Source organism: Eriocheir sinensis, chromosome 52 (genome assembly GCF_024679095.1).
Source record: "Eriocheir sinensis breed Jianghai 21 chromosome 52, ASM2467909v1, whole genome shotgun sequence".
Taxonomy (NCBI): Eukaryota; Metazoa; Arthropoda; class Malacostraca; order Decapoda; family Varunidae; genus Eriocheir; species Eriocheir sinensis.
This window is the reverse complement of record NC_066560.1, coordinates 6,185,556-6,200,532: the sequence shown is the minus strand read 5'-3', so window position 1 is coordinate 6,200,532 and position 14,977 is coordinate 6,185,556. Positions and strand designations below refer to the sequence as shown.

At 42.4% G+C, this 14,977-nt stretch overlaps 2 protein-coding genes across 6 annotated transcripts in view; one reads left to right on the top strand and one right to left on the bottom strand.

Annotated features, from left to right (window-relative positions):
• Positions 1-1,326: 1,326 nt before the first annotated feature.
• Positions 1,327-10,587, top strand: LOC126982971 (46 kDa FK506-binding nuclear protein-like). 2 transcript variants are annotated; one of them, XM_050835336.1, is made up of 10 exons: positions 1,327-1,432; positions 4,234-4,340; positions 4,814-5,036; positions 7,147-7,281; positions 7,709-7,963; positions 8,366-8,712; positions 8,855-8,894; positions 9,079-9,176; positions 9,285-9,463; positions 10,134-10,587. In XM_050835336.1, exons 1-10 carry the CDS (start codon positions 1,423-1,425, stop codon positions 10,213-10,215), a joined length of 1,476 nt encoding a protein of 491 aa, XP_050691293.1. In that variant the 5' UTR covers positions 1,327-1,422; the 3' UTR covers positions 10,216-10,587. The 2 variants fall into 2 exon arrangements, with proteins under 2 accessions (XP_050691293.1, XP_050691292.1); XM_050835335.1 differs by having other exon boundaries at positions 7,706-7,963.
• Positions 10,263-14,977, bottom strand: part of LOC126982970 (pseudouridylate synthase 7 homolog) — a 19,053-nt gene continuing 14,338 nt past the window's right edge. For 3 of the 4 annotated variants that reach the window (XM_050835331.1, XM_050835334.1, XM_050835332.1), the window contains exon 16: positions 10,263-14,905. In XM_050835331.1, the coding sequence (XP_050691288.1) occupies positions 14,549-14,905 (357 nt within the window). In that variant the 3' untranslated portion in view covers positions 10,263-14,548. The remainder of the gene's footprint in view (positions 14,906-14,977) is intronic. The other variant, XM_050835333.1, reaches the window with a different exon arrangement.

Here is a 14,977-nt window from a genome sequence, read left to right as displayed (position 1 = left end):
TTTCATTGATGCGGCCCTTGAACGAGTCAATATTGTGTCCGATTCTTATTTTTGGTCTTGACTTCCTCCTCATCAGTCTTACCAAACTGCTGTCATTGATCCTTTCCATGAGTGTTTATTGCCGCTGGTGAGTGATTTTAAAGAACAAGTCTCTTCTTAACTCTGTAGGAAGTCAAAATTTAAGATTAAAAGCGAAATGGAAATGATGATGGAGAGGTCGAGAAGGAATACGGAGAAGTGAACACCAAGTCAGACAGGAAAACCAAAAGGGTGAAAAGGGAAAAGAACATCAGAGAGCGAAAAAGGCAGAAAACAAACTATAAAATGAACGAGCCAACTTCAAATATGATAGTTTTGACATAAGAGGCCATGAAAAAAGCCCAAACAGAAGATATGAAGAGCAGTAATCGCATTTAAATATATAGCTCTATGGCAGTATACACTATAGCTACATATATAAGTCCACCCGGCACATATATGCAATCCGGACATACCAATATATTAAGAGGCATGCAGAGTACAGTGAAGATTACCTAAAAACCAATGATCATAACTTTGAACGAATAGATCGAGGAGAGGAAAGGAAATACCAGGCTGGCTATATAGACCCTCATTATCTGAGCATTATACCGGTACTTCATTTTCTAACGCAAATGCTACTAAGCTAAATACAATACCATGAATAAAAGAAGGCTCCATTCATTTCAGCGTCGGGGAGAAATGGTTTTAGTGAAGAATTGAAATTTATGAGGTGGGAAAAAGCCACGCGTAGGCCTAACGAAACACCTTATAGCTGCTCCCTCTTTTTAAACTCTAAACACTGTAAGAATAAACTAAATACCATAATTCTGGGTAACAAACGTCCTTTTAGAGGCTGAGATAAATGGTTTTGGTGAATAATTCAAAGTTTTTATCCACGAGGAGGCGCTGGGGCATGGCGGTATTGTAGGAATCAACTCGCAGTCGCAAAATAGCTCGCAAAGAGAGTCCAACTTGCTTAATGTTTCTATATTCCACTCACCTCTACCGTTTACTTGTCTTGTTTCGGCTTCAATACATGGCAAAAATATCAGAGCAAGACTTTTAATCCGGAGAAGGCTTTATAACAGACGAATAGGGCAGATTTTACCATCATTTTATAAAGAATTACCCCGCGTTGATATTCTCTCCGTTCTTGCTTGTTTGGCTCTGTTGGTGTGGTGTATTGTTGTCTTGCCGGTAATATCAATCATCACGAAGATCACAAGTGGATAAACTAGGACAAAATGAGACAAATTAGTGGGTTTTCCTGCATGTGTTCCCCAGTGCGCATGCGTGGTGGACAGCAGAGCGACTTATTTCTTGGAGGAGGTATTTCTCGCAACGGCGGCAAAGGTAAACACGCCGCGAGCAGCTGACCGACGCACGTGCAACGCCGCCACCATGTTCTGGAGTAAGTTCCCCCTTATTACCTTATTTACCTGCTAATTTACACTCTAACAAAGATTCTTACCTCGCCTACAGTCTCATTAGTGTGCCGTGAGCCGCTGGTGTGCTGGTAGGGCCACACAATATGTCCCGAGGAGGGTGAATGGGCGCCTCGTGAACCGCGTTGAAAGCTGGGAAATAAAAAAAAGAGAAATAATTAAAGGATACAGAGGAAGGAATATTAAGAAGTAAAGACCTGAGAAGCAATACAAAGCGTGAGAAGTCTATATAAGGAGAGGAGGAGGAAGTGTGGGCCCTAGGCTGGGGTGGTCAGGACACGTGTTTGGCTACAGCTCCTCGGCCCTGCTTCTCCACATGGCGCCTTGGTGGTTATGTGTCACCCCGTGTTAGTTTTGGGTGCCTCCAGTGATAGGAGTGATGTGGGTACGGTAGGTTAGGTGCCAGGCTGGGCAGTGGGTTAGGGGGCAGGCCAGGCTGGGCAGTGGGTTAGGGGGCAGGCCAGGCTGGGCAGGCGGGTTAGGGGGCAAGCCAGGCTGGGCAGGTGGGTTAGGGGGCAGGCCAGGCTGGGCAGGTGGGTTAGGGGGCCGGCCCGGCGGGGCTGTGGGGGAGGGGGCCGGCCAGGCTGGGCAGGTGGGTTAGGGGGCAGGCCAGGCTGGGCAGGTGGGTTAGGGGGCAGGCCAGGCTGGGCAGTGGGTTAGGGGGCAGGCCAGGCTGGGCAGTGGGTTAGGGGCCAGGCCAGGCTGGGCAGTGGGTTAGGGGGCAGGCCAGGCTGGGAGGTGAGTGGGTGGCAGGGTGTTTTCAGACACTTAAATGTTGTTGTGTGGCTTTATTGGTATGCTTTCTATGCTAAAGGGTTTTACTTGCGAGTTACTTATGTTTAGAATGTTCTGGATGCTCTGCTCTCGCACTTTCTATTTTCCTGTATTACATTTGCAGACATGTGAAATAAAACTATTGTTAATGGAGTTCTGAGTGAAGGATGAAGTCTCCCAGGCATTGAATGTCATTCAAATAACTGATTCAAGATTCACAAATGGAGGTAATATTGTCATGAACTTTGATATTGAGAACACAAGGGCTGAGGCTGCTCAAAAATTGGAGTCTGTTGAGCCAGTGACATCTCAAGTAATGGACGGCTCACTCCTTTGATTTTGCGGCGCCCTTGTCATTAACCCCTTCAACACGAGGACGCGTATACTGCGTCCTTGTGTGCCCCGTACCATATCCGAGGACGCGCATACTGCGTCCTGGTTCGCTTTAGCCAATATACGAGGTATTTTATCTCTATGCTTACATCTCTAAATTATCAATTAATTTATTTCTTTATGTGCACCATTTAATTCTGCATGTTTTCATATATAATACATGATGATTATGTTGAGTTTATGGGTGAAAACTTGTTATATTCAATAGCGACATTTGAAATTTGGCGCGCACGACGATCCCGGATACGGCGTGGGCATTGTTTTGGGCCGGCCGATGTGAAGGGGTTAAGCTGCAAATTTTGGAAAATCAACCGCTTTGGTGCGAATCGCCATAACTCCCTTTTTTCTGGGGCTACAGAGAAGTTTTTGGTATCAATCGACGGTAAAATGAAAGGGCTACATATATTTTTTTGATTAGCGACCGGGCTCGAAAACTGACTCTAAAGGGTCAAAAATTGAAAAAATTTGCAAAAAAGACAAAAAATGCTTTTTGAGTTCCCAACCTTGAAACCCACTCATTTTTTGAAAATTTCAAAAAACTTATTTAACAAATGATTTAGCCCTATCAATGTGCTTTCCATTATGGTGCATAACATCTCCCTACTCCCAGTAGTTTCGTCGCTAGAGCTTGAAGCATAAACCCTGTCGAGAGCGATTTTGACGAACTCTAGACACTTTGCCATTTTCATCTAGGGTGGCCTTGCTAATGCCTTTAGAAGGCTGTAATTTGGCATGTAGCCCCTTTTGGTAATGTAGTTTGACCAACTCAAACAATTTTTTGATAGCTCGATTCCAAGTTCATCATTGAGCCGTCACAAAATACCCTGTTTTTTGGCCCTTTTGCCTCGATTTGGACACGCCCTAGTTTTTTTACTTATAACTTTTTTACTTATTTAATGCTTTCCTTTTTTTTCTGATTATTAATCTGTATTAATAGAGCTTTAATTTGCCACCAAGCATGCCTTCCTAGCTTCAGTAGTTTTTGCTCGATCTCAACCAGAAGTCGCAATGAACATTCGCCAAATCTGACTCATTTCACACGCCGCGACGAAAAACCTTCCTGACGCCACAAAAATTAATATATCTGCATAAAAAATCATGTATGAACAATTCATTATATTGACTATCTTGTATTAAAGCCATTTTAAGATACCTACATCAAAAGATACTATTTTTATATAATCATTTCACTATATAAATCAACCTATATTAAGGCCTTTATTATACGTGTTATTTCTTTTCTTTCTTTTTTTTTTTTTTAGTATTCAGCCATAATTATTTCTTATTTATGAATAATATATTTAATTTGCTTTCAACGGTAAACGTATCCCTTTTTATATCCCCCCAGACCATACTTAAAAAATCAGTATCTGATGACGGAGTTATATGCGACGCAAAGCATTAGCTTCGTCAGTGTTGTTTGTGCACAGAGTATTTCATATAGCATTAAGGTGTCCCTTGCAGTGAGACAGATGTACCTTCTGGAATACATAATACCATTGCAACTTTTATTCTTTATTTGTTGTATGTCATTTTATATATGCCTCAGGGCAAAGTCAAACTATCTTCATTAATATTTTGTCTTTGTTGTGTGGTGCAGGTCTGCTGTTGGAGCCAGGCAAGCGGTACACCAAGGTGGTGGACAGCCCCTTCCACATCTCAGCGGCAGTCCTCGACACCACCACACATGACCATGGCATTGTCAGGGTGAGTGGTTCGGAGTAGAATGGTATTCCAAAGACTCATTCACTGGCTTATTGACCCCAGGACTGGTTACTCTCCCCTCAAACATAATTGGATAACTTTTTGTGAATCTTTAACCTGGTAGCAGTGACGGGCCAAATTTGTGGCTTTACTGTGTTGCTACCAGCGGCGGGCCAAATTTGTGGCTTTACCATGTTACTACCAGCGACGGGCCAAATTTTTGCCATGATATAAACCCCTCAAAATAGATGATACATAAACTGATTACAAATGCGTTGGTATATATTATGAAATGGTTTGCGTGAGTGATGATTTTTTCTCACTTAGAGGGACCTTTAAGAAACATGATCCCCGCAGCTACTGGGTTAATTGACTCATTATTTGTATTGGTACGACAGTTTTGGGTCTGAAACCAAAAAAATGCAGCGTTCTGAGTACGATAATCTTGTAATGCTGTTTCTTGTGTCCTCCATCAGGTCATTGTGGACATTGGGGACACTGAGGCTCACATTGCAAACCTGAGCCTCAAGCTTGGCATCCTCCAGTTCCCCCTTGACCTCCAGATTGAGTCTGGGAGCCGCATCTCCTTCTACACCACCGGGGCCAAGTGTAATGTCCACCTCTCAGGCTATGTCTTGTTCGATGAGGAGGATCTTCCGTCAGATGAGGAGGACGACATCAGTGAGGAGGAGGAGGAAGGTATGGCTTATAAACGGCACCAATTTGTTACTGTTTTATTGTTTTGAGATTTTTACTGTGTGCCATTAACCTTTTAACTTACTGAACCCTGGGCTTTAAGTGCACTTTGCTCCACCCCAATTCTGGATTTTTTTTTTTTTTTTTTTTTTTCAATAGAAGCAGACATAACATAACCTCAATGACATATCCTGGTTTTACAGACTACGAATAGTCCAATGACCATGTCTAGGATATGGTTCGAGAGATGAAATGACTCATATACTGCGTCATGGTACTGAAGAGGTTAATGGTCAGAAATGCCTTAAAAACATGAAAAAATGGTATAAAAGCCCTTACTGTCAATGTAAGATTCGTCAGAAAATGCCCCAACATCATTTGAAGGTCCCCTGCCCCCCCGGGCTGTCAGTGGCGGGCCGCCAGCCATTGCCCTATCATTGTGGTGACATGTCTGGTTGTAGATGTGATGAGATGACAAACAACAGCTGGACATATTTCCGGGTTCACAGAAGCGCAACAACTGAGGAGAATGACCTATAAGGCATGGGGTGTGTGCGCCAGTGCAGTGTGGGGCTAACGAGTTGCCTGCTTGGGATATTGTTCCCACATTCCGCCTACTCCATAAATCAGCCTCCTAGGCTGCTCCATTACAGTGCCACAACACTCAATAATAGGTGACACATCACGTGCATCACTGGTCCCTCGATTACTTTATATATTGATGCATTACGTGCGTCGCTGGGGTCCAGCGGTGAGAACTTACTGATTTTAACTCATCTTAAGTGTCTGGCACCATATGACCATTGTTCTTGTGGCAACGTGATTGTGTCATGCCCTGAGAGCATATTTTTCTATTTCCTCTATTTCCCAACACGTCCTCAGCGTGTATCGAAACACGAGAAATTAACCAAGATCAGGGTATTCGCCGGCTGCCTGGGATTGAACCCGCGACCAGCATGACGGGAGAGCCACTCCTTACCGAGTCGCCCAAAGAGGTACCCCACTGGCTAAGTGGGTTATGGGAGGCTTGTTCATCAGGCTTAGACGCTGCACTTCAATTGCATCCCCCAGTATATATTTTAAGCAATCATGGACGGCACCAGATTGTATGCATGCATGCACCTCTCCCATTAGTAATAAAAAAGTGTGTTTGTCTGGGTTCTGCTGGTCCAGAAATCTCAATACACCAGACCCTTCATTTAGCACATTTATTTTTAAGGATTTCCTAATAATATGTCCTTGAGTTGACTCCATCACACACCATCATCATCATTTCATCGACGCCTGTTCCTAGGAGCTCCCACCAGGGGATGGCCACGGCAGAAGAGTTTCCAACTTTCTCTGTCCAGACACTCCCTCCTTGCCTGCACACGCATAAAAATCCCACCAGTCCCAAATTGATGTATCAAATTAAAATAAAACCCTTTGCACAAATATCTTTGGTACATATCTTGCATTAAATAGAGTCTACTGTAGCACACAATTGTCCTCATGTTTTACTGGAGACAAAAGTTGGTGCTCTTAGACACTTCTGCCTCACAGCAAACATTTCCAGAGGTTGAAAAGGAGATTAATGGGGTTCTAATGTGTGTTTACATAGGTTCATGGTACAGGAGAAGTGTCAGGCTACCACCAGGGTCATAAAAGTACTCATGGAAATACTACCCAGAAATACTACCAAAGCATTTTAATGGGGCACCAAAATGTTTAAGAATATGCCCAAAGCCCTTTTACATACTGTCAGACTACCACCAGGCTCATAAAAGTACCCATGGAAATACACAGAAATCCTGCAAAAGCCTTGTCAAGTATGTGTACTGGGGTGCTTAACCCATCCGCTGCGATTGGCACAGATTTGGCCTTCACTGGCAGCCTGGTAACATATACTCCCAGGTCTTTCTCTGCCCCTGTGGTGGAAAGTGGAGTGTTTCTCATGTGGTATTGGTATGCTGGATATCCCTGCCCAAGGTGCATGACTACATTTTTCTTCATTGAATTGTAGCAGCCACTTATTGTTCCATTCCTGTAGCTTGGTGATGTCTTCTTGTAGGACATCCGCAGTCAAGAGGTTAAATGTTTAAGACCACGGCCCAAACCCTTTTACATATTTCAGACGTCCCAACCCTCGTGACTGCACCCGTCAAGAGGAAACCCGAAGACAACCTTGCAGCAGCAGCCAACAAGAAGGCCAAGGTACAGAAGGTCGCCGCAGCAACCCCCAACAATGCTGCCCCTGCTGCTGCCGCGGGTGAGACAAGTCATCTTTCGAGCTTTTTTTTTATTTATTTATTTATTTACCCGGAGGAAAGCAGCTCAAGGGCACGAAACTAAAACAGCAGCAAATAAGCCTGCCAGATGCTGCTCCAACATAAGATAAATAGAATGAGAGGCTGGAAGAGAGGTCAATTTCAGGTGGAAAGTTATGGGGTATGGGCTTTCATCTCCTTATTTTGTATTGTCATGCCTGCTCATTGCTTTTATTGGACTGTGTGAAGGGTGCAACATGTCACATATCCAGCACTCATGTTAAAGGTGGATATTGGCTTTCATCTTTTACCCATTTTTGTATCTGACATTACTAATTATTGCTTTCATTGTTCTGCATGAAGGGTGCATCATGTCATATTTAAGGCAGTGGAGGTCAGAAGGTATTGCATCGTTCATTCTTACAGCAGCAGCCAAGGCGAGCCCCAAACCCACAAAGGCCAATGCTGTGCCAAACAAGGTGGCGGAAGAAGAAATGGACTCAGACGAAGATGATGACGGTGATGAGGAGGAAGATGAGCTTGACGATAGTGATGAAGGAGAAGAGGAAGAGGAGGAAGATGACGAAGATGATGAAAGTGATGATGATGATGAGGAGGAGGAGGAGGATGATGAGGATGATATGAATGAGCTATCCAACCTAAAGCAAGCATTGAAAGCAAATGGTATGTTTGCATTGAGTTTGAGTGCTTTTATCTTGGGAATTTGGGAGAGGATGGAGCATGTTAAGTAGTAAGGAGTGGAGAGAGTAGACTAAGAGGTCACACATTAGGTTTATCGTGTAAATGGTGTGACCTGTCATTTTTATAGTTTTGAGCAAATCATATTTTAAAGTGACTGCCAGACTCAGCACACCCCACACCAGCCAAGTTTGACAGAAAAATCATGCAACTTTAAGCCTATGAATCACCTGCTATAAGGTCACATTTCCTTAATTTGCTCCACCACATGATGCATTAAGAATTCAGCTGCCAGAGAATGTGTATATTTATCAGACTAAGCAATTATTTTTTGTGTTGTTGGTTAAGTATGTCCAGTGGATAGCATATTTCTCCATTCATTTCCAGCTGTCAAACCCAACCAGCTCCTAAACAAGGATCAGATCAACATGTCCAAGCTTGAGAAGACTCCTAAGGGTGCCAAGACACCAAAAGGGGAAAAACAGACTCCCAAAGGTGCTGCAACCCCAGGAAGTGATGGTGCAAAGTCCCCAAAAGGTGCAGAGGGTGGCAAAACTCCCAAAGGTGCAAAGACTCCCAAAGGTGCCAAGACTCCAGGTGGTGAGGGTGGCAAAACTCCAGGTGGTGAGGGTGGCAAAACTCCCAAGGGTGCCAAGACTCCTGGGGGTGAGGGCAGCGCTCCAGACAAGAGCAAGAAGACTCCCAAGCAGCAGGGGGTCCCCACACAGAATGGAGTGAGTCCATGACACATGATGAGCTTCAGATTCCATTTCACAAAGTATTCTTAATTTCCTTTTAAAACGTCTCCTTTGCAGTAAAGGTTTTTGTTGTCGTTTGTCTATCACAATAACATATAATGGTCTGTTTGCTTTCCAGAAAACACCAAAGTCAGGGACGCCAGCAGCCAAAGATCAGGGTAAATAATACTTTATTTCATTAATTTTCCTTATTTTCACGTGTATTATGACTGATGTGTCATTAGTGCAGACTCCTGCTGAGACAGTTAGTATCATGTTTTAATGATAAAACACTTATGAGAATTGCATGTTAAGGTAAACAGCATTGATCTAGTTCACCAATTGTGATCTTTTCTTCCTTAGCCAAGTCACCCCAGACTCCAAAAACAGTGAAGCCAGGCGGTGTGGTATGCGAGGACCTGGTGGTGGGCAAAGGAGCCGAGGCCAAGGGTGGCAAGATGGTGGGTGACACTGGCACTCTGGTACTCAATAATTTTATTTATTATTGTTTTTATTCTTATTTTTTTCTCATTTCTCCTCACCTTTCACATTCACCACTGCCATTTCAGGTGAGTGTGTACTACGAGGGACGACTGGTGTCCAACAAGAAGATGTTTGATAAGTGTGACTCTGGCAAAGGGTTCAAGTTCCGGCTTGGGGGTGGCGAGGTCATCAAGGGCTGGGATGTGGGCGTTTCTGGCATGAAGATTGGTGGCAAGAGGAAAATTACCTGTCCACCCCATATGGCGTAAGTTTTCTTTTTTTGTTGTTGTTTTCTAATTCACCTGTTTAGAAAAAGGCTTTCATACTATTTTTTCATAAACACACACACACACACACACACACACAATGGAACTTTGAAAATGCCAAGAGATTTTTCTGCTAAAAAGGTGTGGTTGCTGTCCCCCCTTAAATCAGAACCTGTAGATTGGTTAAATGTGCTGCAAAGCTCTCCAGTAGGATGCTGGCTGGTGATCACTAATCCTCAACGTGATCAGGCTGTGGTGAATTACTCACTCAAGATTATATGAGGTAAGAAAGAAATAAGACATGGAATGAAACTGCATCATTGATACTTTGAAGTCAGGATGTGGAAATAGAGATAAGAACACCCATAAATTTAAAGTTAGTTAAAAGCAGATATGAAGGCAAGGCAGTGCAAGCGTAGCTCAAATTATGTATTGCACAACTAGGGAAGTACACACTCACGCACTACATGAACATACAAATTTTAAACATACAACTATGTAGATCAAAAGAATTTATTACATTGAAAATTTTAATGTTACAGTGATGAACAGGTCATCTGATATAAAAGAAAATTTACAGAGAAGTTTTACTTGAAATAAAAAAAAAGTTTTGATTACTATACAAGTAAGAATTTTACTAAAATATATAATGCCGTCCTCTTCCAACAGTTACGGCAAGAAGGGAGCTCCTCCGGACATACCTGGGAATGCTGCGCTCAGCTTTGTTGTAGAACTCAAAGGAATCAGCTAAGGATTTAATTTTCTATTTATAAAGTTTTCTAAGAATCTACAAGCAGCTTTTTTTTTTTTTTTTATGCAAATTTACTTTTTTTTATGAATACAATAAGTCTTGTAATAATTTTCCAATATTTTAAGGTCAGAAAAGTTCAAACTGTTTATGTAGTGTGTGTATGAAGTGTGCATTGAAGAAGTTCCTTGGGTAAGAGAGAATAAATTGGTGAAAACTGTGTGTGTGTGGAACCAGTAATGGGTGTTACTGTTATTCAAAGTTTAACCTTTACAATCTCATGAAGGAGTCTTACAGAGACTACCATTTTGTAAAAAAAATTTTTTTTCTTCTGAGCATCAAAGGATGTTGTTTTAATAAAATTAAGCAATGTTTTTTGCCCCACATTATGAGTCCCCAGAAGAATTATAAGTTTATGAAGCACACTTACCCACTTTGCTTATGGCTATAGTCACTACAACACTAGCTGTTATGTACGAGTTTCTGAACATCCCACTGGATGGTTATGAAGCAGGCGAGTGTTCACTTGATATTTATATATACTGGTAAAGCAAGAGTTCCCAGTATTGGCATCTACACTGCCCAATGCTGATCTGCTTACATGTTCACTGAACCCTTACCTAACCACTCAGAGCAGATAAAAGGATAATAATGTGCAGTGGTTTGGTGTCCACTGCAGGACTTAACCTCTTCACCTAGAGGATGTGGCAGCAAGTTTTGTTCTTACTGCACACACACACAACCATGGCGCACCGTTGCAAAGAGAGGACGTTCTTCCGGTGTCTGGAATCTTTATCAAAACAAGTCAACTCTCGACAGGAATTGAACCTAGTGTGGGAAATGGGGTCATGTCTATAAGGAGTAATTTTGAGTTTATTAGCAACAACTAAAATGCTAAGCTTATGAGACCTGACATACGAAGAAAGATTGGAAAGAATAGGTTTGCTGACACTGGGAGAGAGAATATAACGAAGAGATTTGATTGCAGTGTACAGGATGATAAAGGGAATGGAAACAATTGACAGATAACCTGTTTGTATGAGACTGTAATGGAATGGTCATGGTAAGAGATTAACCAAAACAAGGGAATAGCAAGAAACAATTTTACGCTGTTGAAGCTTCATCTAGAACAACCTCAAGAAGGAGATAACCTAAGCCAAGAATACTGAAGAATTTCAAGATAAATTTGTTATGTGAGCTATGTAGACAGACCTTACAATCAGAGCTCACTTCCTGTACATCACAACTAGGTAAATACACAGTGTTCTCCCAAAATGCCTCACTTACAAATTCATTTTGTATCCATGCACCTCCTTACTGACAGGTGATCAGCAGAAGCTTAAAGTTTTATCTTGGTCCTCTTGTACCAACCACCACACACCAGTGTTCTCCATCATATGAGATACTTGAAGAATTCAAATCTTCAGTCCAATTTATGGGACAGGTTCATAGGTAATATGCACTCCTTCCTTTCTATGATTAATTTTCAGTAATATTATCTACCCACCTTAAGTGTTTATTGTCTGCTGGCTACCCATTGATCAGTATCAGCTTTGTAAGGACATTGTACACCTTTGGCACATAATGTTCAATGGTGCCATAGTAAATGCCTGAGGCACCACTCAAAGATAACTAAACCGGGTAGGCAGTGGCTGAAGTGGTAGCGTGCTGGGCCCACATTCACCACGTGATGGACGACACGAGTTCGAATCCCCACGCTACCACCTCGGATTTTTCAGTCACCGCCAAGTGGCTTAAAACTACCCACATGCTGTCCTGAAGACCACCCATCAACCTGGACTCTAGAGGAAACCGTCCAAGAATCAAGAACGAGTTCCGGTGGGCAGCATGAGCCAAGAGAAGATGGCACCACTATAAACACTTGCCTGGGCCATGACGGGCTGGGGCCGAATACCATCTAGGCCCCTCAAGCAAGCCTACCGGCGCAATAGGCAGGGACGTAAAAAAAAAAAAAAAAAAAAAAAAAAATAAAAATCCCTTGATAATTGGGGACCACTGTTATGCAAGGAATATTACATGCATAACATTACATGACTGATTTCTGTAACTGGATCGATATATCAATTTTATCAGCTTAATTCTGGTTGCAACACTTAATAGAAACTGGGAAGGAAGTCAAAAAGGTCACATGACCATTCTAACAAGTGCTCTAGCCAAAAAAAGAAGCTTATAAGTCCATAACCCCCATGTCTTATGCTGCCAATGATCAATAAGATGAGAGAATTTGGGGCTTGAGTCCCCGCTTTGGTGCCACCTCTCATTGGTGTCATTGTTCGCTTTCAAAAATTGAAAAAGTAGCCTGCAATGCTCACATCATTAGTGAAGCGCTCAAAGGAGTGTTCCATTATCTACGTGTCATACCTGGATATGGAGGTAGTTGCTGTTAAGGTAGAAAAGTAACGTTTGTTGAGTTACAAACATCTTCCTTATTAAAACAGTTATCCATGGAGACAATTAGGGGTCTGTGAGAGAATCCTGGTGCCCTGCTATGTAACTCTTGCCTATCCTGGCCAAGAGAGGATGAGGGTAGTGGGCACAACATTCTGATCAGGATCTTTGCAGGAATTAAATTGTTAGAGGTATGAGTATACATCAGATAACGGCTGACTAAAAGATAGGGTCCCAAGACTGCAGTGGCATAAAAATAAAAATAAAAAAAATAAAAAGTGGATAAGACAGGTGTGAAAAAAATCTACTTCAGTGAAATTAAAAAGAAGGGGCTGACCTAGGGGGCAATTCTGTGTTTGGGATGGAAGCAAATAGTGCAAGTAAACAAATTATATGGGAGTTTGAAAGGCAGAATTCATTACGCAGGGTTGCACTCTGACCTGAAAGCCATTGCCAGATTACCTAATGTTTTAGGCCATGGAATGATGTCAGCGACTATGTTTTGGCCAGTGACCACCATAAGGTCTTTTTTTTTTTTGGTGGTGGGGGGGGGGGGGGCGCACCAAGTGCTGCTCCTGCAAATAGTATGCACTGAAAGAGCTCTAAAACAACTTTTTTTTTTTTTATATTAAACTTTCTAATGCTTAATGAGGGTCAGTCTTTCCACCCTCCCTATGTAAGGATTAGGATGTTCATAATCAACTTCTAAGTTTGTGTTCTGGTCACCAGTATCCTGTCCTTTAATGACCCTTTGTAAAGAATTATTAAAGGCATTGTCATTAAGCAAACTCGCAAATTTACTTCCCACAAAGGCATTCCAAGTTGACTCAAGAAATTCCCGCCCTTGTTACCCTACATAAGGCTTTTGCCCCTAGATGGACCATGTCTAGGAAAAATCACCCACACAACCACAGCACCATTATAAACAGGGTAGTCAATATCTATGTCATTGGTGACCCTCCAGCAACTGTCTAATTTTTCCATTGCAATGACACTTATCTTGCCATTGGTTCTTGAGTAATGCTTACCTGATTGTTTTAGGTGGCACAATAAGCTGAGCCGCAGCTGCAGCATTTTTAGATAAAATGCACACCCAAAATTTATCACCTACAGTGGGTCAATTAAGACGTTTGCTTGTTGCTCTGAGGCAACATGTACCTGTTTAAGAAATTCTATGTGCAGTAGTACAAGGTATGTGCCTGCCCCTGGGTCTCATTAGCACCCTTTGGTGTTGTAGCAAAACAAGGATATTTATTAATACATACATGATTATTGATTTCATTAAATGTTGCAAATATTTGCCTAAAATTACCAGACAAAAGAGATTATTTCTTTCTTAAAATGTAAACATTCAAGAACTTCATGTAATACACAACTTATACAAACTTGGTGCTTGGAACTTAGCTCCTTTCACTTGATCTTTTCATAAGATCTACATAATCTGAGTATCATTTGACTGACCTAACTACAAAGTCAGTCAACAGCATAATGTCAGTATAAAAAAGAAGTTGAATTTAAATTAAGTCTATCAAGTCTATTATTCATAAAGCCTTCCTATGCTTGCCTCAAAATGACATTTAAAAAGTTAAAATAAACAAATTCAAAATGTCATATTACTTTTGATAATCAAGAGTTGCTATACTGTAACTAGTTGCATGATGCACAACTCAAAGATAGTTTTACTTTCCTTACAAGACTAGCGCTCTGCTAAACGTGAGAGATGCTCTGAAAAAAGTCAGTTCTTTGTCAGGAAACATTCAATCATTTCAACTTAATACATTAATTTTTGAACATCTATGCCTCTCTGATTGCCTCTGCAGACCAATACATAAGTACAATGAGGTCAGACAACACCAGCCTATGGACATCAAACTCATGATCTGCAGAACAGCTCTGCCCTGCTCTTGCGACTTCAGCTTCCATGCACTCAATACCTCCCTCTCTTGTTGCCCCAGTTGTCTCCCCCCCTCCAGGGACGCTTGTCTCCCCGCCCCCAGGCTCCAGGGCTGGTCACGTGGGCCCCATACCCCATGCGGTCTCTGTTCCAACCATAGTCACGGCCTCTGAAACTTCCCTGATCTGCCCAAGGATTAAAGTTGCCCCTCCCACCTCGGCCCTGCTGCCAGCCCGACGAGCGATCATCCCTCCAGGTGTTGGCCCAAGGTGCAGGCTTCCAAGAGCCCCGGTCGCCACCCCTCCAGGGCCCTCCGCGGCCACGGCCACCCCGACTCAAGTCTCTGCTACGGTCTATCACATTACTGGGCATGTTCTGAGCGGCCTGGAACTGAGATTTACAGCAGTTATTCATTTATGATTCACTGACACTGCTGAACCCTAAAGCCAAGTGATTTAAAAA